Source organism: Opisthocomus hoazin, chromosome 12, assembly GCF_030867145.1.
Source record: "Opisthocomus hoazin isolate bOpiHoa1 chromosome 12, bOpiHoa1.hap1, whole genome shotgun sequence".
Taxonomy (NCBI): domain Eukaryota; kingdom Metazoa; phylum Chordata; class Aves; order Opisthocomiformes; family Opisthocomidae; genus Opisthocomus; species Opisthocomus hoazin.
The window spans coordinates 16,118,834-16,143,103 of NC_134425.1; the positions used below are offsets into that span (position 1 = coordinate 16,118,834).

At 51.8% G+C, this 24,270-nt stretch overlaps 1 protein-coding gene across 1 annotated transcript; it reads right to left on the minus strand.

The window, feature by feature from the left end:
• Positions 1-4,043: 4,043 nt before the first annotated feature.
• Positions 4,044-23,541, minus strand: TSNAXIP1 (translin associated factor X interacting protein 1). Its single transcript, XM_075433423.1, has 15 exons — positions 23,510-23,541; positions 23,187-23,327; positions 18,607-18,730; positions 17,853-17,940; positions 13,625-13,821; positions 12,932-13,069; positions 11,962-12,135; positions 10,401-10,560; positions 9,996-10,126; positions 8,562-8,690; positions 6,892-7,053; positions 6,246-6,355; positions 5,302-5,425; positions 4,877-4,983; positions 4,044-4,290 (listed from the first exon to the last, which is right to left on the minus strand). Exons 1-15 carry the CDS (start codon positions 23,539-23,541, stop codon positions 4,044-4,046), a joined length of 2,064 nt encoding a protein of 687 aa, XP_075289538.1.
• Positions 23,542-24,270: the final 729 nt, after the last annotated feature.

The window sequence follows — 24,270 nt, forward strand, 5'->3', positions numbered from 1 at the left end:
TTACTGGTGTAAGTGGGAAAATACACTTCACATTTGCTTTTTATATATATATCTCATGGGAAATTAGTAAGCAGTAATTTAAGACCAATTGAGAGAGAAAATTTTCTGCCCGCATGGCAGATGGAGCACTGAGAGGGGCCGATTCGCGTGGAGGTGACTGTGTGCGCGTGTTTACCTGGGCAGGTCGTGGTGGTGGGACAGGGGGAGCTGCGGAAGCCAGCGCCTGCCCCCGTGTCGGAGCGGACTCGCCCTGGCTGAAGCTGAGCCCCTCAGCAACGCTGGTGGGGCCCCCGGTGATGTGTTTAAGGAAGGGAACGCTGCGCAGCAGCTGTGGGAGGGAGGAGGAAGGAGGCCAGAGGAACAACCCTGCAGAGGAGGGGAGACGGAGCGATAGGGTTTGAGTGGAACCCCGCTTCCTCTGCGTGCTGCTTGGTGGGGAGGAGGAAACTGAGCCTTTGAAGGAGAAAGCAAGGGGGAAAGGTCTTTTTTGTTTTGTCTTTGTTTCTCACTGTCCCAATCTATTTTTAATTGGCAATAAATTAAAACTTCCCCAGGTCAAGTCTGTTTTGACTGTGCCAGTAATTAGTGAGCAACCTCCCTGTCTTTATCTTGACGCACGAGCTTTTTTGTCTGACTTCCTCCGCTGTCCCGCTGAGGAGGGCGAGCGAGCGGCTGGGTGGGCGACTGGCAGCCAGCTGTGGTCAGACCACTCCACAGTGGAAGGTTGTGCTTCCACAGCCATTTTTGGCCAGCCCTGGTGCTGCCTTCATCTGTCTACATACAGGAACATGCCTGGAAAGCCGTGGCTCCCGCCCGGCAGAGGCAGGCAGTGCCCAAAGCCACTCTGTGAAGCAGTGTCCCACTCCGTGCGCTGCAGCGCACTCTGTGGAGCTCAGCCCACTCGTAGATGACGTAGCGGCGCGTGCTGGCATCCCGCATCGCGATCCAAAGCTGCAAGGTCCCAGCAGCGACTCCGTAGATCTGAGCAGCGACTCTGTAAGTACCAAATGCAGACGAACCCTCCGCGGGTCCGACAGCCCCGTGTGGTTTCTGCTGCTCTACTCCAGCTGCGAGCCATGGTGGGTCGCTGCGTGGAGGAGCTGGCCCGTGCTGTGCTCCTGTCTGTTCCTCAAGCTGGGAGACAATAAAAGCAAAATCCGTGCGTGTGATCGTACTGCTTGCAGTGAGCCTAAACCAGGAACGGGGTCGGCCACAGCGGAGGGTTTCAGGCACAAAGACCGTGGCTCTGTAAAACAATCCAGAAGCTGGGAAAGAACGACGCCCGTCACACGTGCGCCTTTCAGAAGGGTGGATGTGGACGCCAAAAATCTCTCTCGGATGTTTTTCAGCGGTGTCTTCCCGGGGAGTCAGGCTGGCACACAGCACGCTCTCATTTTCTTTAGCTGGGCTGTGATTCCCAAAGTAAGACATGGTGCTTGTTTTTGAGAAAAATAAACAGATTTTACTTTTTCCACCTAATTCTTAGCATCTCTGTCTTGAACTTGAAAACCTTGAGCCTTTAAATTGGTTAATTTGACTTAGACTTGAATGTTTAAGTGGATTAATTAATTTCCAGATGCCTGTGAAGAAGGGACGGCCCCAGGCTGCTGCTCTGCAGTCCCAAGCAGGACAGAGCGGGACTGAGCCTGCTCGGCGCAGGGTGCCTGCTGCTCTCCGATTGTTCCTCCTCTTCTTGAGCCTGTCCTGGATCCTCGCCCCTGGGTGAAGCTGTGTGCGCAGGGTCGTTCCCTCCAACCGCAGCCAAACATGGACGCCTGGAAACGCAGCCCAGCTTCTGGCGGCAACGCTTGCAAGTTAAACGGGTTTCGCACCGCGCAGAAGGAATGGATGAGCGATACGGGGAAAATCTTTGTCTGGCAGCACCAATATGAAGGTCAGTCATTTTTCAAGTTTTCTTTTTTTAAAAACCTAATTCCATTAATATGACGAGGGATTTTTTGCAATTTTCAAGAGGAAACAGCTTTGTTTTAACAAATACATTGCAAAACTTGTACTTTTAAAAATACATTTTCTGCCCTTATGCGACTTTTCAAGTGTGTCCCGGGGCTTTGCACACCAGAGTTTGAAAATTTTGATCTGAAGTGGTAATGAAGTCTCCAACTTCTTTCCTCCGTGCTGCTGAAGCACCCCGAGAACCTTCTTTTCCTCGGGAGAGAGCGGAGGGAACCTCCCGGGAGGGAGCTGCGGGTTCCTCTTCTCTCCAGTGTGCTGCCTCCTCCCGCTGCCACGCTGCTGGGACACACGTCCCTGCCCGGTTCCAGTCCGGAGCCGCTTCCAGCCGCAGGCACGAGGCGATGGGGCTGCGACGGCTGGGAACGTGGCGAGAGGGAAGCGTAAGATTCCCCTTCTGTCGCGATGAGTTCATCTGGCTGCAGTAAAGTCAGGGTTAACTGAACTCAAGGTTTTTTAGGGACGTGTTGTTCGAGTCCTAGCAGTGTAAGTGGGAGGGCAAAGTACCTGGCACTGCAAACAGCAGTTAATTTTGGGGGGACCCAAAGTCCTCGGGGTGAAGCAGGAGGAGCGATTCCTGCTTTCTGTAGCCCAGCGCTCCCAGTCAGGGGCTTTCTCGAAAAGCTTTGCCGATGTGATGTTCACGTGCCAGGCGCTGCGTCTGTGTTGAAGTTCCCAGTTCTCTTTAGATATGTTGAATGTTGCCATATTGCGACTCCTCCTTTCAGAACCCCCTGGAGATACCTGCAGTTGGGGCATCTGGTTCCTAGCGCGACGCCGCATCACCCTTTCAATCCTTTTATTGCTCCTTTCCTGACATTTCGCAATTTGCGCTGAAGGTGCTCAGCACCAAATGGGTATTCGAGGCAGAAATCCCCACGGCCTTGTACCTCCTGGCGGGGCTTGCTGCGTCCCACGGGCCGCGATGCCGCTCTGCTTTACCAACGCAACTGATTTTTGCAAGATGCCTGCCTTTGTTAGGAGGGCGTCTTCTGATTTCAGCTTACGCCTTTCCGCTTTTCAAACTGCGTTATGAGGAAAGGAACAGGTTTTGCCTCTCGGGTTTGCTCCACTGACTCGGCAGTCTGGGCACAGCGATAGCAGAGCTGCTTTCCCATGGGGGTTTTGTTTCAAGACCCTTCTCCCCCTTCCCAGAGAGGGCCGCGTGCTGGGTAGGGAGGACACCGCTGAACAGCAAAGAAGAACTGATGCCCGTGGTAGGAAAGGCAGTAACCAGACTGCCTGCGGCATCTCCCTCAAAGCCGGGGACAGATTTCAGTGTTTCTGTGCTTGGATTACTCTTCCGGCTCAGTCTGGTCAAGCCCAGTTGTGGGGCAGAGCTTGGATTTCTTTTGAAGTGACCTCGTGCCGGCCACCAACAGCTACACCACGACAAAAACCTCACTGGGGACAGACACGAGAGCAAACCCAGCACGGGCTGAGCTCGCCTTTCACTCCCACCCAGACCGTGCTGATGGCACCTTGTTTTCCAAACGCGACTTCGCAACCCGCCCTCTCCGAGCCAAGGAACCATGAGGCCAAAGGGCTGAGGCAGCCGCGTCACAGCCCGGTTTGACGGTTGGACCCTCAGGGTCCGACAGCGGCTGTCACAGCACCGGAGCATCGCTGCTCCATCACTGGGTGAGGAGGCCAACACCGTGCGAAGCCGCTGCCCGGGGCACAGGCAGCCTCCCCAGCAAGTCGCTGGGCTGAAATGGCTCTGAAAGCTTCAAAGCTGTGGCGGGGTTCTTCGCTGTGCAAGCTGGAGGTGCTGCTGACTGTTCATGGAATCACTAAGGTCGGAAAAGACCTCTAAGATCAAGTCCAACTGTCACCCCAACCCCACCATGCCTGCTAAACCATGTCCCGAAGTGCCACATCCACACGTTTTCTGAACCCCTGCAGGGATGGGGACTCCACCACTTCCCCGGGCAGCCTAGCCTGTCCTCTGTGCGGTTAGTTGCTGGGTGTATCTCTGTGTGCATGGGAAGAAGCGTGTAGTGCAGTTAACTGACTTTCAGCTTGGTATCCAAACCTGGAGATCAAACATTCCATTTATTCTTCGTTTATTCTTAATGCTGGAAGTCTCCTTGCTCTCCATCGGAGTGTGTTGTGCTTCCCTCCGTGGGCGAGGGCCCTACTTGTTTCACATCTCCAGCGAGGATTCTCTCCAGTGCAGTTTCCACCAGGACAGCTCCTTGGTCTGGCTGCTCTCCTCGGACCTGGCAAGCCAGGCCAATGTAGGTATCCAGCGTCCAATCATCAATGTCGGGATCGACGGTGCGGAAGGCAGTCCTCAGCTCATCTGTGCTCACCTCTCTGTTGAAAGACAACACGGTCACTGCTGTGCCATGGGAAAGGAACAGCTGTGTCCTTGTGCCACAGCGAGAACCTGGGCTGCCTGGAATGGAGAGCAGGGGTTTGTACGGACATCGTGATCTCTGCCTCCACCAGTGCCCCTTCGTTTTTTACATATACCTGTAACAAAGGCTGCTAAGTGCTGATTTTCAGACTGAAGTTAGGAATTGTTAGGCTTGTGATAACCTGGGAAGACCTGGGTTTCGCTCTGCTGTGCTCCATGATGCCCTTTGTGACAGAACTACATTTTCCCTTGCGAATTCAGAGCCTGCGCTGGGCAGTGCTGAGCTTTGTGGGCAGCCACGCACTTCCGGTGTCCTGCTTGGCGCCTGGCACCAGGCGCTGCTTCTGTGCGGTGACTGCCTCTTGCTCATCTTGTTTTGAGGTGGAATTACTTCTTTAAATCTGCGTTGTCAGGCCCGCGTGCTCGTCCCACTCCTCAGGACCAGCCTCTGGGGACGCAGAGGGTCTGTGCCCGCGGGAGGTTGCCTCTGCACCTGGTGTCCTGAGCTGCTGTGCCCACCAGCCCCTTCCCTCCCGTACTTACGTTGAATCTCCCAGCTTGTTCTTCAGCTGCTGCAGGTACTCCCGCTTCTCCCTGATGTCTTGGCTCCTCAGCTTTGCGACGAAAGGCTCGGTGTTCCCCTCCTCGTCCTGGAAGAAGCGGCAGGCACGTTAGCACTGAACAGGCTCCGGTAGGAGCGGCCCCCCAGCGTGTGGTAGAATAACCCAGCTCTCCTAGAATTGGTATTCCCACGTGAAAAGCGGAAATAGAGAGAGAGAGAGAATATGGAAGAAAAAGGCACAAGCTTGCGTTGCTGTTGTCTGCAGGTGGCTTTCAGGTGTGACAGCTTGTGGTGGGCGATGCGACTTTATTCATCTGATATACCCAGTTAGTCTGATAAGACTAATTTAAGCCTTAAATTAGGCTTAATGTGACTCAAAAGGAGAACTTAAGTAACATCAGCTTACTTCTTTGAATAAGGATATGTAGTCGATGAGGTCTTCGGTGCCGTCCAGCTTGTAGCTGCTAGTGTCGAGTAGTTCTTGGACTGACTCCTTCCTTTTCAGGGGGAAGGCTTCCCTCGGGGCCGTGCTGTACGGAGACAGGTGATACGGACAGGCATGTGTATTCTGTCACAGCACGAGCACGTGGGGCTGGCCGGTCCGGAGGCTACCGGCGGTGTGCACGCGTTTGGTGGGCCAGAGCTGCTCAAACTCATTGCTTGCCCGGGAAATGCGTTTCAAGCAGCATGTGTGCCTTCAGGCACCGAAACAAGGGCAAAGCTCTCAGCAGAGCTCAGGACTCGGGGATGTTGGATGCTGAGCTGTGTGGGAAACTCTGGATGCAGTCGTCTTGGCCAGCAGGTACCCCGGACCGAACCAGTTAGTGTGTCTATTCCAGCGCCGTGTTTCCAGCTAAGCACTGGAAACAGCTGCTGCTTGCTTCTCTTCCGTGCTACGGCCCGAAGAGACGCTGTGTTCAGAGCTTGGCTTCAGAAGGCACAGCTGACTGATGAACTGGGAGAAGACTGACAAACCCTGCACCTGGCGCAAAATCCACCAAAACGCTTTTGTGAGCTGCCCCAGGATCTCGTGGGGCTCTGCGCGGGGTCCCTCGTCCCCGTGGGGTGCAGGGGCTGCCAGCCTGTCCTGCTGCGCGCGTGGAGCACCCCATGCCCGCCTCCTCAGCTGCGCAGCTCAAACCCTGCAGTACGCACATTGTTCTAAACTTAACGCTGAGGTTAATGAGTACAGACTTGCTAGAGCTGTCCGCACGGGAGTTTGAAAGAGCGGAGAGCCCTCATCCCCCGGCTGCGCCGGCAGATGAGCAGCGCAGCCAGACTCGGCGTATCGCAGCATCTGAAGCATGCCAGACGCGGGCAGAGCTCAGTGGGCGACCGTCGGCATCTTGCCTGAACTGGGCGCTGGTCAGGGCCCTGCTGTCCGAGCCGTTGCGGGCAGCCAGCTCCTTCCTCAGGTTGGAAATCAGGCAATTCTGGCCGTGGTATTGTTCTTCAGCCACGTGCAGAACAGGGAAGCCCGCAGCTCAGCGACCGCCCCATCTGCTCCCTGGGCTACCTTCGGGAGGGAAGCACCACCCCAAAAGGACCGCACTTGCTTCTAAAGCAACTTCTACGTGAGCGGCTTTGGTTTACGAAGAATTAAGCGAGCAACGCTGTGGCTTGCAGGGTGGCTGCTCACAGTGGGTTCTGTCGAACAGCTTGCGGGAACTGCCAAACCCGCAGATGCGCAGCCCGGATCCCCAGGAACGGCAGCACCCGCGCCAGCTGCTTCTCCGTTTCCAGGCAAGACACAAGGAGGGCGAGTGTAGGAGGACCTGGGGGGTTATGTGTCTGCATGGTACAGGAGATGGAAAGAGGTGGCCATGCAGCTAGAGCTCTCCAGCTCCGGCACGGTGCGGAGGAGCCAGAAGCAGGGCTGCTGGGGCTGGCACGGTGCCGCAGGTCAGAGATTGCATCCTCACCTCCGCAGATGCTGCGCAGGGACAGACCACAAGCTGTTTTGGGGAAGATCTACTCGGAGAAGGGGGTTGCCTACCTTCCTGGTGAGTATGGCGTGGAACGAGCTCAGGACGTGGTTGGATCGACAGAGCCGCATGTTCTCATGGAGGCTGTAGGACCATTCCACGGCAGCGGCGTCCCCGTACTTCTTCTGCAGGTAGCTGAGAAAGAACTCGGGAAGGCTGGATCGCTTCCCTGTCTGCGGATGAGAAGCGAGTACCTCCCATGAGAAGCCAAATCAAATCTGCCTGGCCGATTCCAGCTGTTTGGGTACAGCTGTCTGTCTTGTGGGGATCTCGCACCGTGCCGACACAGTGCTGGTGCCGGCTGGAGCCCCCCTGGTATCAGAGCATTCAGAATGTTCCTCCCAGGTTTGTTCTCTGAATGCCAGTAAGCTTACAATGAAGCTCTGCTGTTGCTGAGACCACTGATAAAGTCTCTCTTCTGCCACCTGTTTTTGTGAAATATGTAGGAACTTGCTCCCTGTGAGGTTCCCTCCATCAGATTTAGCTGAGCTTGGGTTGCGGGTTGGGAAATGGAAGCAGTTACGGGAGAAAAAGAGAGCCAGACAGTGATTGCTGCAGCCCCGTTTCCCCACGAAACCAAGCTGAAAGTCAACAAACGCTGCCACAGACAGCGTTAAGCCATTGCGGGCTGATCTTGGAGCTGTTTCTAGGCTCCTGGCCCAAGAGAAGAAACCCGTAAAGCGACTCTGTCTCTCTTGGGGTTGCTCTCATATGACCGAGGCACAGGAACAGGCTCGGCTGGTGCCTGCAGAGATGGCATCATGCTTGTCCCTAATGTGGGAACAATTAAACAGCCACTTTTAGTCTCTCTTTGAGTCCTGTATCACCCCAGAGAGGCACCCCATCATGTCTGCCTGGGCAGAGAACGCACACCTCACCCCCTTGGCCTCTAGCTGTCAATCCCAACAAGCACTTTTATATTAATTCGTTTATCAATATAAAATTTTTTTGCCCCTCATTTTTCCTGCAGTGCCACCTGTTCCTCTCTTCCATCGGCACAAGCGCTATGAAGCTTAGTAACGGATTAGCACGGGTTAAAATCAACCCAGCAACAAAACCCTGCCTTGCTTTGGCTGCATGGATCTTGCCAAGGTTTCCACTGCCCAAGAGCAGACGCTGCATAGTCGCAATGGCGTGCTGGTCTCCAGTGCGCTGTCGCGTCCCAGTGCAGCGGCAGGCGATGGAGCTGAAGTCTCGGGCTTGTCGGTGAGGCTGATGTAGCTGAGGGCGACTGCTGAAGCTCGGTGGTTCCCCCCGCCCTGGGCACCCTGCCTTGCAGAGGAGCCTGTGCCAGCAGCTCAGCTGCTCTTCCAGCAGCAACTGGGCCACTGCAGTTCATGGCCCTGGACGCCAAAGCGACCGGTGCTGACCTCCAGTTTGCTGAATGCCTCGGAATTCATCCCCGAAGCTGCGGCGGTGGCTGGGCATCAGCTGCTTCACGAGCGCTCGGCCGGTGCCGGAGAAGCTTTGTGGGCCTGGGACGGGGCTGCTGCAGTTACCCATGCATAAGAGCCCTGCCAGGCGCGGGGTCATGGCCAGCTGAGGCAGCGTGGTCTTATGATGCTTTATGCAGCTCGGTGCGGATGAAGCACTAGGCAGGACACGGGCCAGACCCTGGCTTCCCCAGCTGAACGGACTGTCCTAGCAAATACTGTTTGTGGAGAAGGAAAAGGGGACAAACCTGCTGATCTAGTGCAATTTTCTCCTTCCAAACATCCTTTAGGATGTTCACCGCATCCTTCTTGGTCAGCTTTTTGTTCCTGACTTCACCGTCGTGCCTCAGGTACACGGGAACCTCCTCACCTTTGCCCTAAGCAATGGGAAAGAAACACAGATACAGGTCAGACGTTCGCCTCCCTGGCAGCGACGCAGCGCCGAAGCCATTCTGTCAGCATCTCAAGTCATGAAAAGGAGTTGTTTGTGCGGGTCTCATTGCCAATGCTGTAAAATGCATCTGTCGGCAGCTCCGCAGCGTGCTGTGACCGCTCTGGGGTGCTCAGGCTGGGGCCCGCGCCAGCCACATTGCCCCTTCTCCACAGCCACGCTGCTTAAAACTCCGCTCGCGAGTGACTTTGGCTGATGCCCTCCCTGCTGCGTCCAGGCAGCTGTGAGTATACCTGACTGCTAGCGTAACCTATTTGCAGTCAAAAGCTGTTTATTACAGCCGAGTGACGCTGAAGCCCTCCATGTTGGGCTGGAAGGTCGGCGACCGCGCAGGGCTTTCGCTGGAACTCTAGCTGCAGGGGAGGAGGGGCTGGGACCTTCCTTCAGTGGCAGCGAGCTGACAGAGCTTGTCCTTGGGCAAAGCGGGACTGCGTGAGAGGTTCTGCCCAGCGAGAACAGAAGAGGAAAGGTCTTCCTCAGAAATAACTTCCAGGAATGGCAGGGCAAACAGTTCAAGCATCTGGAAAGGCCGAGGAGGAGATGCTGAAGAGCCAAAGAAATGCTGCTCTGTCCCTGAGACAAGCTTTGGATACACTTATGCTTGGTATGGCGTGAAGAATCCTTGTCACATGTCCTTGTCCCTGGGTGGTCTCCCGATTGCCCCGCGTGCAGGGGTGCAGTGCAATGGGTCAGCGTGAGAATGACCTTCCTGATGCCATGAAAAGGAGTTATTCCCTACTACGCAGCCTTGCTACTTACTCTTGGTTACTCTTGGTCATGCTAGTGCTTGTCTGAGTTCATCTCACTAGCAGAGGAACAACCTGGGAAAAACCAAACCCCGGGATGCTCCCCCATGGCCGCAGCCAGCAGCTGGGAGCAGGGGCTGCGGAACAGGAGAAGGCTGAGCAGCAGCACCAAGCTGTTCCTTTGTCTCAGCCGCACGGTGCAGCGTCAGCGAGGGGTTCTGGCCCACCAGTGCTCACCTGCACGATTCGTGTGGCATCGCTGGAAAGTGTGGCTGCTTTGGCTGTGTCTCCAGGATGCTGACTCTCAGCATCAGCTGTTCTATTGCCCCTGAGTTTTCCCAGCTTTAAAGTTCTCGGTAGTTGCACTAATGGCCAGGTGACCACTGAAGATGCCAGCCACGAAAGCAATTCTCCCACCTTCCTAATGCATATTTATTACCGATTAATCTGGGTGGAAACAAGCAGAGCAGAAAGCTTGCACATACCCGTCCGGGGAAGACATCGATCTCTTTCAGCGCTCCTGTCCCGATTTCTTCCAGGAGCACGTCCACTAGCTGATCGCTGGTCTTGCCCTCAGCCAGGCGGCCCCACCGCTCAGCTCCACCAGGAACCACCTCTGCAACAGCAAAAAGACGCGGAGCTGCTGGAAAAGGAGCATCTACCCACATGTACTGGTTTGTGTGAAGCCCACGAGGAGCCTTACGATGGATACGGATCCCTAGATGTGGGGCTTGTCTCCTAAGATGCCTCAGGCAAAATGGAATGGCCCGCAAGCTCCCCTGTCTCAGGCTGCTGGAGAAAACCAGGGCATTCCAGGTAAGAAATGCACCCCAGCAAAGCGTTTGGAGGTGAGCTGCCTTCGGTAAAGCAGCGCTGAAGATTTCTGGCACCTGAACACTTTGCCCAGTCCGTCTGGGGCGTGCAGTTGTGCTGAACCCGCTGGAGCTCAGCGCAGACGTTGTCCCGCTCTTCTGCCGTCTCCCTGTGGATTTCCAGCAGTGTTTCGTACTCCTTGCGGAGCTGATGGAAATCCTTCCGCAGAGTCTGCATCTAGAGGATACAGAAAGGAGGACTGTAGTGACGAACCAGAGGGACAGAAACTTTCTGTTGCTGTCAGGCAGCTCCGGTGAGCAGTCGGCGTCATCCACAGGCTGATGGAGAGCTGTCCCTGGCTAATTGCTTCCAGATTGGAAGAAAAATACTTCATTTATTAAACTTTATTGATGTCATTTACAGAAGCTGCTGACAAAAGATGTCCATGACCTTTTTATACCTGTTTTTGTGTTTAAAGTTGGATCTCAACCACTAGGAGAGAGCAGGAGCAACACAGGTTTTTGATCTAGAAATTTTTAAGTGCGTCCCCTTCCACTCCACTTTATTTAGAAGCATTTCTTTTTCACGTGATTTATCTTTGCTCCACTACTGCTAAGGTCCATCACGATTCAGAGGTAACTACAGCCCTAGTCTGGGTTTTGAGGGCTGTGTCTGTGTGTGTTATGCTGCGACATGGGGACAGTGGATCGAGCTGTGCCGATGCTCAGGGCTGGAATGGAGCAGCCGACCGCCCCAGCGCATTTCCAACAGCCCAACGCTGCTTTTCCGAAGCACAGAGACAGGTAGCACTTTTTTGGCTTAACAGAGGCTGTCTCTCTCCACGGCTGTGTACTACCTATGTGGTGGGATCACGGTGGGTTCTCTTCCTCCCCCCCCCCCTTCTAGAGATCGGGTCGCTGGCACTCTGCTGCTGCGGGGCTGGGAGCAGAGCCCGGCTGCTGGTGTGTGTGGTCCCTTCGTTGTCCCGCGTGTGACATGGCATTGCTCCTGCACATCCCCAGGGCAAGCCAAGCAGCTATTCTGAAAACACGGCAAACAGGTACAACAGGAGGAACCTAGTCTGTTTTTGTCACAGCTGGAAAACGCATCGATGCGCCCCGTGGTTGGGTTGGTGGCCTTGGAGTTTCAGTAGGCTAAAGAAGCCGTTTATACTACTGGAAAAGTCAAAAACCCAGCTAGGCAGATAAGCGTTAGCGGCCCAGCAGTAGTTTCAGTTAGCTGTGGCTTGGGCAAAACTATGCAACGCGTGTGAGATGAACCCAGCTCCTTTGTTTATGCATGATGACTTCAGACAGTGGTTCTCCAGCTGTCGTCTGTGGGCTCTTGGTGCTCTGTGGGCCGTTACTGTTTTTACAGTGTTAACTCAGTTAAACCTGATGCTGAGGCTTTGTGACGGGACACTAAGTCTGAGTGCTCTGACAGTCTGAGGTGCCATCACACAGAGGGTTTGTGGATTAGAAGACAGCGGCTTTTGATGTATTTCATGTACAAAGAACAAAGAAATGCCCTTATGTGAGCTCTGGGTTTACGGAGTTCCTCTCCCAACCTGAATCCTGAAGCTTCACGTTATGTTTGCGTTTATGTAGTACAGATTGAAAATTAGGAGCTTATGCTCACCTCCTCAAGTAATTCAGAGTACTTTTTCTCCAGCGATTCAAAATCTCTCCTGGGCACAACATCTCCGTAGTCTGCTATCATTGTGTTCAGCTTCACCTGGGCTTTTGTGAGGTCCTGCCGAGCGATCTTTAATGCCAGAGTTAACTTCACCACGTCTTCACCCTTGACATCTTTAAACAATGGCCATTGATGAACGCTCATGACAGTAAAATTGCAGTTGTAGTTTTCTAAAACTTTTGTTAAGCTTTTAGACCACGTAACCTTACAAAGCGTTGGCGAGAGCTGCGTGGGTGTAGACTGCATTATTACTAAAGAACTGCAAGTCCTGGAGTATATTGCAGCGTTCACGTTTCCCCCCCGCTGACTTGCCCCCTCTCCCATGCACACATACGTATTCAAAGGCTCAGGTTTGCTTTGATTAATGGTAAGGATCGGCGGGCGCAATGCCTGCAGCCAGCGAGCACCAAGCAGTAGCACTATGGGTGCCTGTAACCAGAGCGTGGCTCAACAGAGCTGACGTACCAAAAGAGTCCCTTCCAGCCCGAGGAACCATGGTACCCCGTTTTTGTGACACCTGGGTTTCAGCAGTTCTGCCCATCCTTGTGGACAGGCACAAAGCTGCGGGCCGTGGCTGGGTAAGATTTGCTGACAGTTGGCACCAGAGCCAGAAACCATGAGGAACCTTTGCGCTAGGCAGCTCTTGCCTTCAGTTCACCTCTCGGGCTAAGCAAGGGCGTACAAGAATACAGGCAATAACTTACTGAATCAGATCAGACTATTGTGTACGTCCCCACCTATTCCTTTTCCTACCCATCTACAGACTTTTTGGCCATGAATTTGTCCGACTTCTTTTACGAATCAAAGCGTGTCTGAACATATTTCAGAGATACTCTGAGTATTTCCTGCAGCCCTGCACCCATGGGTGTGTATTTGGGTCTCTGTGCAGGACGGGTTCTTGCCGAGATCCGCTCTCTCTACCTTGGTGATGTGCCATGTCTAGCCGTTCGTTATGTGTGTCATTCAGTTTTGCCAGGAGCAGTTTGCGGGCGCCGTACTCATTGAGATAGCGAGCATACTCCTCAGCCACGCTTGTCTGCAGATGTTCCACCTGCAGCAAACAGAGGCTCGAACTGGTCAGGAGCATGGCATCAGTGGGAACTCTCGGACTGGTTTGGTGGGTCTAGAGCAGAAATTAAGGAAACGGAAGGGCCAGGTAGAAATATGATGGGTTCAAACTCGGAATTAGTGTGCCAAAGGGGGCTCCACCTGAGTTTTAGCCTTCTAGAGAGTGAATTGTGTCCATGATTCTTGATCTGAGTTCCAGCATTTAAGATGAATGATACGAATATAAAGATGCTAAGGGTACAATGTTGTAAAAGAGCACATGTACTTTTACATAAGAACTTCAAACATCAGTACCAGGAAGATACTTATTTCCTCCCCCTGTCAGATGTGACACTGGAAGAGCCAGATGGGACAAGAGACACAAGCGAAGACTTCTGCCAGCGGCAGAGCTGGCCAAGATGCTGCTTCACTGCTGTGCCACGTGCCCAGGGCCTGCTCCAGAGCATCTGCTGGCACTGAAGGGCGAGCGGCTGGGAGGTGAGAGACCAGATGTACGCAATGCATTGGGAAACACTTGACTCAACGTTGTATAATTTACCTGAGTCTGAAGAGAATTTTTTTCTTCCTTCATGTTGTCAATGAACTTTAACAAACGCTGTTTCTCTTGCTTTAACATATTTATCTCCTCTTTCTCCTTCTCCTGCAGTGCCAGTATCTGCCGGGTGCACTCCTCGGAGACAGTTGTGACCATAGCCTTCAGGGGCTCTAGGGCACGAATTGTCGTCTTCTGATGAGCTGGAGGAAGAGAGGTGGCATCTCACAATGAGCAAGAAAGCTGGAATTTTACTCTGCTGGGCCGTTGGATAGTCAGTGCCAAGACAGTGCTGGTGGGAAGTGGGACTGAAGACGGAGCTTTAACTGCTTGGCCTGGTGAGTGCCTAAGGATGGGGAGCAGTGTCTTTTGGGACTGTATCCCCTTGTTTATCCAGCCATGCACGTGAACTTCACAAGGATTTCTGATTTCAGCTCATGCTATTTATCCTGGTTTGGAAAACAAAGGATGAACGGTATTTTATTTTGTCTTCTCGGGTACCTAAGGTTTGCATAAGATAGAATGAGCTCCTCTGGCTTCGTCGTCTTTCCCTAGGTGGGAAGGTGTCACCATCTAAGCACAGGCAGCATATGGGGCTAACGACAGCTGGCAATTAGCAATATACCCTCTTTTGGGAAGGCACAGTCTTAATGAACTTCGATCTGCCTTCTTGCGTCCAAATGCACAGTCTCACGCAACATTTTGTATACAAGTTTGGTGTCTACCCCCTCTCCCCTCTTTTTAGGTCTGCCTTGACCTATCTTCTTCTGCCTTTCTCTCCATTACAGCTAGTACAGAACCCATCTGCTCTGCTTGGCTTTCTCAGCTGTCGCGTGTGCTTTTCACTCCCAGCTATTTCCCCTTTGACTTGAAAATTTTTCTTAAAGGTACTTGCCTGAGGAATCTAGTGGCAGTGCTTGACTCGGGCCCCACACCCGAGTTAAGGTTACATGGCAGAATTTGTTCTGATGTCACCTCCTTGGTATGGAGGCTTGTTTCTAAGACTAGATGGAATTCCATCAGGAGAATAAAATGACCAAAGCCAGGATAGGGTGTGATTCAAATGAGGCTGTGAGCAAGCTTCATTTTGGTTTTGAATAACTGCATTATTCAGCAGTCAAAACTGTTCACTCGCTCTCCTGAGCAGAAGGATAGAAATGCTGGTGGATGCTGAATTCTCTGGCTTGGAGGTTCTTTCCTCCTCAGTAAAACCTGGTATTAGTGTTTATGTACAAATACTATGCAACAGATTTTGCATTCTAAAAGTTAAAACCTGCACATCAACCTAAGAACAGGAACTACTTTTCTTGTTATACCTGAGTGTGAATTTCCTTCCCACGCTACAACTGTCCCAAAGGTTTTGCAAATCTCTTTCACTATGACACTTGTATCGGGACAAGAGACGGCAAAAATTAGAGCGTTAGCACAGGGATTGTGCCGCAGGGTGGTCTGGCTGCTCGATGTGACCACGTTAAAGCTTCAGCAGACTTGTTTCAAGGCATACTTTGAGCGTTTCACAACTGACTCCTGACCTCAAGCAAACCCCTGTAAAGTAGGTGCATCAGTACTTTAATTGGAGCCGCCCAGTGTGTCAGAAGTTAAGAGCACAAGTTGTTGACTGCCAGAGTGATTACTCTGTAGCGTGGACACTGGCCAGCACCTCCTGAGGACATCAGCTCTCTTGTAACTCTCCCCATGCCATGAAATGACAGACGTTCTGCCTCTTGGGAAGATTTCAGGTGGCAGTGCAGCTCGTTGTACATGCAGAATTGCTGGATGGAGCCGGCAGCTTTAGCACCGCAAAGCAGTGGATGTGAAGGCCCTGCGGACGTAGTGACCCAAGTATAATTTTAATGAAAACCTGGATTCAGCTGTGGTCACCATGAAGACCAAGCCTGTCACTCAGCAACACCACCTTTATCTCGGGCCAAGCTGACAGCTGTAGGGCTTTGATGGCCCTCTCCTCCACGGTGCTGCGTTCCAAATTCTGCTTAGCACCATCACATTCATGTGGGTTTACTCCAGAACCAATGCCATCAAGCCTGGGTGCTGGCTCAGCACAACCTTAGCACCCAAAGGAGCTACAGCTGTGTGTCCAGATCTGGCAGAAGGCAAAGCTAAATAGCCAGTGTAAGCAGTACAGTTTTAGGACAACATTTAATAATACTTTTTTTTTAAAAAAAACCCAGATTATTCTGACTGAACTGGGAATATGTTGTAATCCTAGCAGATTTAAGGGGAGAACCTGTCCCGGCAGTGCGTGCAGTGGTGAACACCTTAGACGTCACAGAGGCTAAGCTAGTACAGGATACATGCCTAGGGCAGAAAAAACAAAGGAGGACAAAGCTGCTAAATCAGACTACGAAGATAATACCCATTTGGCTGAGAAATATGATGCTGCGGTGTAAAGGAGGTTTATTTTCAGTTCCAAAAGGAGCTGAAATGATAGCGTATGCATGTTCGGTGGAGTGATGAGACCTCTGCCGAAGCAAACTGCCTCGTTCATCAGCTCCAAAGCCGCACCTTAAGACTCCGAGCACTGTAGTGAGGGACTACAAAGAGAATCTAAAATTCTGATGTTAGGAGCCCTCAGAACGGCCACCTCTCACGGATTTTTTTAAAAAAGTTGTTTATGTTTAGCACAGTCAGACATAATTTAAGAAGGAAGATAAATACTTAGGAGCGCTGTTCTACAAATCTGTACATTTCCTTCATTTTCTCTTTCTTTCATACTCCTGTTGCTCTCAAACGCTTGCTTTTGTCTCTTCCCTAGTTCAAATGCTTTCTTGAGCAATTCAGCTCCCTAAACCAACAGGAAACTTTGCGGCTCGTGGTCTTTGCCTTTTCCTGCCGGGTGAGCCAGCTGGGCTGGCAGAGGAGTCCAGTGAGCGGCAGAGCTGGTGTGTCCGAGGCACCGGCGGGACCGGAGACCGCGACCTCCTTGTTCCCGAGGCCACGAGCGCTGGGGTTAGATCACTGCTTCCCTGCCCTGGCAGGTAAGCTGGGGTCTCTGCTAGGCAGGGAGAAAGCGGCCGGGGAATTAATTACTGATAACCCCATCCAATACCCCTAGCTGGAAGGGGGTGGATGTCACGCAGGCCTCATTAGCAAGGTAAAATCTGTAATTCAGAAAATGAGTCCTCAATATACAGAAAGGTGGGAGGATCCTAATCCAGCTTAAAAACCAAAAAGATATTCCATTTGGTTTATTCTTAGAGCTTCAAGTACATTTGCTACCGTGGCATATCTGTTCATTGGCATTCAGCCCATTTCCAAAAATAAAGCTATCATAAAAGATAGGTTCTGCTGGGTGTCCTGGGACTTCAGAGAAAAAAAGGGAGATATTGTATCCAAGCAATATGGAGGAGTCAGTAAATAAATGCTTGGGGGAAAAAAAAAAAAAAGGCTTCAGAAAGCAGTACAATGTCAGCTACAGGGTGGGCACCAGTAACCTCTCTGGGAGCTGAATCAAAGAAATGTTTGCTAAAGAGTTCTGGAAGGAAACAGATTTAAAAAAAAAAAAAGTTATATAGTGATTAAAATTGACTTATTCACCTGCTTGAAGGATAGTGTGCAAAGAAAGATTTTTGTCTGTAGTGAGGGCCTGTGATTAGGTTGTCCAGGTAACAGGTACTGGGATAAACAATATATATCCTTTAAGAGGCTGTCCCAGTAGCAGACTGCTGACACCCGATAGCCCAGTGTGTAGTGAGCACCTGGTTACAGCCTATTTCTAGCCCTCTGCGACTGTTGACAAAGTACTGGTGTCACTGCGGCATCAATGTGCCGAGCAGAGTTCAAAGCATGTCGAGAACGGCCAGGGAACAGCCAGTTCAGCTCTCCGCCCCGCCTGGCATCAGGGGCAATTCAAGCTTCAGGTTACTAGAGCAAGCACATCCAAACACATTGGCACCGTACGCTGCCCTCTAAATGCGATTGTCCCAGAAAAACCTCGAGATGCTGCTGCTGCCTGAACCGCGTATGTGATGAAGATTTAAAAAAGCTAAAACTCTTAAATAGAAATCAAAAAATCTAAAATATTATAGGAAAAAAGGCCTGCAAGAACTTCATCTTGCAAATGAAGGAAACAGAGCTAAGGGACCAGGAAGATGGTTTTATCAGTTGACATCTGTTTAGGCTGTTCATCCTACGTGTGTATCCACCACAACTGAGCTCTGTCAGAACAAGTCTCCAGTAGTGTTTTCCCCCCACAGGTCAAAGTCCAGCAGCTTACCCAAGGTAACTTCATTCTTTACAGCTGACAGCAAGGGCTTGTAGGTCTTGAAGTTGTCTATGAAGAATTCAAAGATCTCTCTGTAGGGCTGAGAGAAGAAAGAGAGCTTGAGAAAACATTCAGCGGCACACTTTGCAGAACCTGGAGATTCCCCACGACTACAGAATTCCTCTGGGAAAGAGAATTTGAATTAATTTGTGCAGGTAAAATTGAATCCAAGCTTCCCCCAGTCTCCATAAATGCTCTAGCTGCAGGATATTACAAAACCAGGAGTACCCACTCCTACTCTGTGTTCTGAACTGAAGACTGGTGAGAGCTAGATGAGAAAGCCCCTGCTTGTCACATGGAGAAGCCTAACTTTGGAAATGAGAGGTTTTGCAGTGAAAATCTGGGAACCTACACACTTGCTGCTTTATGGGTTTACACGGGAATCTTCAGGAGTTTAGCGACTGAATTCTGTTTCATATCCATTTTTGATGACTTGGGCTTTGATTTGAAAATGGAAACAGTTCTAGAAGATGCGGAGTACGCAAGAAGATGTGAACAACCCAACAACGTATAAACCCAACATGCAAACAACAACCCAACACATAAAGGAACTGCTTTCTGTGCAAGTTCTCGAACACGAGCTGCAAACCCACTCATCCGATACCAACAGGTGCCTACGCTTCTCATCCACTTTTTCCTTTGGATGGCCAGTTTAAGTAATCCATCTCAGCACGTAGTTTCAAGTCAAGACAGCCTTATACCAGACCTGTAACTTCAGTTCTTGAGAGTTCTTTTTAGTCAGATCAAGTGCCTGCAGCTCTCTCCTTAAGTAGGACTCCAGTTGCTCCAAGTATCGTGGCTTTGGAATGGCGAGAAGGGCCCGCTGATTGCTGCAGAGATACAGGGAAAGAACGGATGCATGGACTTATGTGTCATGCATGTAAGAATGAACTCATAACAAATCAGCTCAAGAATCTTGGTTTTCTTCCTACTGCCCATTGCTTCACAGCAGGATTTTTTTTTTTACTGTGGTATATAATATATTCTCTCAAAGCATACAATGGATGATTTAAAATTCCTCGATGGAGCAGGAATCTATTCAAGAGATTCTGCTATTACTACTCTTCAGTTAAGAACTTCATAATGCTTTTTGGTATAAAAAGCCAGGTGAGTGGGTTCTCTGTGTCAGAAAAGAATAAATACTAATTGTTATTTAAAACGGGTCAAGGAAAACAGCCATTTGAAAAAAAGAACTCAGTACATCTCCTGAGGTTCTAGGTTCCTCAGGAGGTTCTAGACCAAATGTCCCTTTGCTAAATGTTACAATCTGTATTGCATATTAAAACCAGCTAGAATTAAAACTAAAAAGCCCTACTATCCTTATTACATAATCCACAACTGTTTCGTGCAGTCTGTCAGAGCCCTCAGTGCACCAAGAGGCTCTGCAGCCTCTGCCCCTGCCCTGGGTGCCTGCGGTCCAGGGGAGCTGGGACCCCACAGGGTGACGGCACGGAGATGGGGGATGGTGACCTGCCCCGCAGGGGATGAGCAAGAAAAGCAGCGCAGGTCCCGTGATGGTAGCCAGGGTCAGCTACGGCTCGGCAATGGCCAAGCAAGTCCATGATGAGGAGGAAGGTCCAATGTCAGGTCAGCAGGCTGGGACCAGCAAGGTGCCAGACAGCACCCAGACACTCCACCGAGCCCCAAGGGTGAGTGAACTCCCAGGTTACCCAGCCTTGCTGAGTCAGAGCTGATCTTGAGTCCTGGCACTCGCACACCTGGGACCGGAGCTTGCGGAGCCTGTGGGTGCACTTGGCGCCCTGACTGCATCCCATGTAATGTCAGTCAATGAATCATGAAGCAATAGCATTTTATGGTAATGTTTATACCCAGCGTGACTCGCTGTTGTGTAAATACTTGACATCTCCTATAGAGCTACTACTCAGAACCAACAATGTCTGCTCTGTTGCGCCGAACTCTTGCGGGGTGACCCAGCACCATCGTTCTTACTGAGGCTGGAACAGGTTCTGCTCCGCAAGGTGGGAGTTTTCACAGCCTGCACCCAGCAGTCCAGGCTGAGCTTACCTGGTGTCCTGGGTTTGGCCAGGACAGGGTTAATTTTCACCGGACTCCAGGAAGGGGCACAGCCGGGGGGTGGGGGCTGACCCCACCTGGCCAAACAGAGCCCGGTGTTCCATACCATGTGACGTCACGCTGGGTTCCGGTGGGGGGGGTGGCGTGGCAGGAACGCACTCGCAGCTTGGGGGGGCGCGGCGCCAGTCCTGTTTCGGGAGAGCGGCTGTCTGGGTCGTACGGTTTGTTGTTGTTTTTTCTCCTTATCTGTATCGTTGTTGTTGCTGTTCCCTCTGTTTGCTGTTCTGTTAAACTGCCCTTATCCCGACCCACCAGTTTCTGCCTCTTTCTTTCCATTCTCCTCCGCACGCCGGCGGGGGGAGGGGTGGCCGCATGGCGCTTTTGTTGCCGGCGGCAGCCGAAACCAAAACATTAAATTGGCGCCCAGACGTGGAGCGGGGATAACGACAGGCATTTGAACAAATTAAACAGGAGATAGTTCATGCCGTAGCCCTTGGTCCAGTCCGGTCAGGGCAAGATGTTAAAAACGTGCTCTACACCGCAGCCGGGGAGAATGGCCCAACGTGGAGTCTCTGGCAGAAAGCACCAGGGGAGACTCGAGGTCGACCCCTGGGGTTCTGGAGCCGGGGATACAAAGGATCCGAGGCCCGCTATACTCCCACTGAAAAAGAGATTCTGGCAGCATATGAAGGCGTTCGAGCTGCTTCAGAAGTGGTTGGCACTGAAGCACAGCTCCTCCTACCACCACGATTGCCGGTCCTGGGCTGGATGTTCAAAGAGAGGGTCCCCTCTACGCGTCATGCCACCGATGCTACGTGGAGTAAGTGGGTCACGCTGATCACCCAGCGCGCCCGAATGGGAAACCCCAGTCGCCCAGGAATTCTGGAGGTAATCATGGACTGGCCAGAAGGCAAAGATTTTGGAGCATCGCCAGAGGAGGAGGTGACACGTGCTGAAGAGGCCCCACTGTATAACCAGCTGCCACAAGATGAGAAACAGTATGCCCTGTTCACGGATGGGTCCTGTCGCATTGTGGGGAAGCAGTGGAGGTGGAAGGCTGCTGTGTGGAGCCCTACACGACAAGTCGCGGAAACTGCCGAGGGAGAAGGTGAGTCCAGCCAGTTTGCAGAGGTGAAAGCCATCCAGCTGGCTTTAGACATTGCCAGTCGAGAGAAGTGGCCAGTGCTCTATCTTTACACCGACTCTTGGATGGTGGCCAATGCCTTGTGGGGGTGGCTGCAGCAATGGAAGAAGAACAACTGGCAGCGCAGAGGCAAACCTATCTGGGCTGCCCCATTGTGGCAAGATATTGCTACCTGGCTGGAGCAGTTGGCTGTAAAAGTCCGTCACGTGGACGCCCACGTCCCTAAGAGTCAGGCCACTGAAGAACATCAAAACAACCACCAAGTAGATCAGGCTGCTAAGATTGAAGTGGCTCAGGTGGATCTGGACTGGCAACATAAGGGTGAACTCTTTATAGCTCGGTGGGCCCATGACACCTCAGGCCACCAAGGAAGAGACGCGACATACCGATGGGCTCGTGACCGAGGGGTGGACTTGACCATGGATACCATCGCACAGGTTATCCATGAATGTGAAACATGCGCTGCAATCAAGCAAGCCAATCGGGTAAAGCCTCAGTGGTATGGAGGACGATGGCTAAAATATAAATATGGGGAGGCTTGGCAGATTGACTACATCACACTGCCACAAACCCGCCAAGGCAAGCGCTATGTGCTCACAATGGTGGAGGCCACCACCGGATGGCTGGAAACCTACCCTGTGCCCCATGCCACCGCCCGGAATACCATCCTGGGCCTGGAAAAACAAGTCCTGTGGCGACATGGCACTCCCGAAAGAATCGAGTCGGACAACGGGACTCACTTTCGCAACAGCCTCATAGACACCTGGGCCAAAGAACACGGCATTGAGTGGGTGTATCACATCCCCTACCATGCACCAGCCTCTGGAAAGATCGAACGTTACAATGGGCTGCTAAAAACCACTTTGAGGGCAATGGGGGGTGGGACTTTCAAAAATTGGGATACCCATTTAGCAAAGGCCACCTGGTTGGTTAACACCAGAGGGTCCACCAACCGGGCTGGTCCTGCCCAGTCAAAACCTCAGTGCCCCGTGGAAAGGGATAAAGTTCCTGTAGTGCACATGCGGAACATGTTAGGGAAGACGGTTTGCGTTAGTCCTGCCTTGGGCAAAGGCAAGCCCGTCCGCGGGATCGCTTTTGCTCAAGGACCTGGGTGTACCTGGTGGGTAATGCGGAAGGATGGGGAAGTCCGATGTGTACCTCATGGGGATTTGATTTTAGGGGAGAATAGTCCATAAATAAATTGTATAAAGTTAGTTGTTAAATAACCCTGTCACTGTCTGTTATCACTGTTATAATTGTTATATTTTGTACCAGTAGTAGCATAGTAAGAATTCTCCAGATTAAAGAAGGATGGACTTTTTCGATGAGAACCTAGCAGAGCACAGCGATGATGGAAGTGGACCTGGTTTTCAACAACTGGCATCCAGCAACTTCATCAAGATCAACATCTCCTGCAGACTGTGGGCACGGGCCGCACCAGATACATCAGCCGTGAGCTCCGGATGCAGCAAGTGACCGCCCATCACCACACATCACCTCTCCTGCCACGGAAGACCATTACGACAGATGGAGCCTGAAGTCGTGGATTAAATGAACTCAACGGACACTTTAGAGTGATGATCCATAGACTAAGGGAATGGTATCTGGAGACAGGAGAAGTGGTGGTGATCAACTGGACAATGGGGGACCTGGGCATGACGTAGATGGTATGGAATAAGGGGTGGATAATGTCCGGGGTTTGGCCAGGACAGGGTTAATTTTCACCGGACTCCAGGAAGGGGCACAGCTGGGGGGTGGGGGCTGACCCCACCTGGCCAAACAGAGCCCGGTATTCCATACCATGTGACGTCACGCTGGGTTCCGGGGGGGGGGGGGGGGCGCAGCAGGAACGCACTCGTGGCTTGGGGGGGCGCGGCGCCGGTCCTGTTTCGGGAGAGCGGCTGTCTGGGTCGTACGGTTCGTTGTTGTGTTTTCTCCTTATCTGTATCGTTGTTGTTGCTGTTCCCTCTGTTTGCTGTTCTGTTAAACTGCCCTTATCCCGACCCACCAGTTTCTGCCTCTTTCTTTCCATTCTCCTCCGCACGCCGGCGGGGGGAGGGGCGGCCGCGTGGCGCTTTTGTTGCCGGTGGCAGCCGAAACCAAAACACCTGGGCTGCCTCTCCTCCGGGGCGCAGCAGGGCTTGTGATTCTTCAGGACAGCCTGCCCAGATGCAAACACAGGCCATGTGGACCAGTGGCCTGGAGCAGAAAGCTGAAAAGACTGAAAGGAAAAAATGCCTTTGCTGTATCTGGGCGCGACAAACCTCCAACAGAGCACCGGAATGCAGAATCGGTGCAACTGCCCATGAAAGACACGGGCCGTACCCTGAGACTCTTCTCAACCAGGACTGACCACACCTAGAAACCAAGTAAAGTGTTTTTTGTTCTTTGAAGAAATAATCTTCCCAGTCCAGTACCGTTTGTTAAAGACCTCTGCACAATCTCCTGGTAGCCACTGGTCATGCTGCCTGGATTACATGATTGCGGGAAAGCGTTCACACCTTTGGGTGAAAAATGTTTTCTTGGTCTACACTGAGACCACTGGAAAAAAGAGCATCACCCAAACAAATAGAATTTTGCATCAACCCCAAAGAAACACAAAACAACAGGTCTGACTTTGGCTGTGTTGTCCCCTGGGGTGGCCGCACTGAGCCAGGGTAACGCATACAGGCTACGGGCTCAAACCCCAGGCTGGTGACTCCACACCAACCCGCTGAATCTGCATCAGCGTGGAATGTAATGAAGATCAGGTCTGAGGAACAGCAAAAAAGACCATGACAAATGAATTTTCCTCCAGAAACTGCAAGCTCTTCCGACAGCAAAGTCGTCTTGTTGATTTTAAGAGTCTGCTCGTTTCTATCTTGGAACGTTCTCAGTGTTTCTTTGGGTGGGGGGGGAAGCCAGCTGTGCTGGATTGCTCTACTTTATCTTCATTATTACGACCAAATGATTAGTATGCGATTGTCCAGTACAAATCCTCCCCTATTCTGTCCCTAAAATTTACAAAAAATTAATCATAGGCAAACAGTTTGACTTTCAAACCCCAAACTTCAGCCTGACCAAGCCTCGAAGCAGTCAAGTATAAAGCCTCCCAAGTTTAAATGCCCTAATTGCAGCACAAGAAGCAGGGAAACTACGTTGGAGAAATAGTAAGGTTCTAATTTATTGAGAGTTGAAAATCTTTTGTACAAT

Bases quoted from the DNA above. Each gene is read 5' to 3' on its own strand.
- TSNAXIP1 (XM_075433423.1), bottom strand. From the start codon at position 23,541: ATGACCAGTGGCTACCAGGAGATTGTGCAGAG. The intron at 13,822-17,852 runs GTAAGCTGCTGG...CTCTTCCTCCAG, and splicing joins AAAGAATGAAGTTACCTTGG to CTCATCAGAAGACGACAATT. The intron at 5,426-6,245 runs GCAAGATGCCGA...GTCTCCGTACAG, and splicing joins CTGACCAGCGCCCAGTTCAG to CACGGCCCCGAGGGAAGCCT.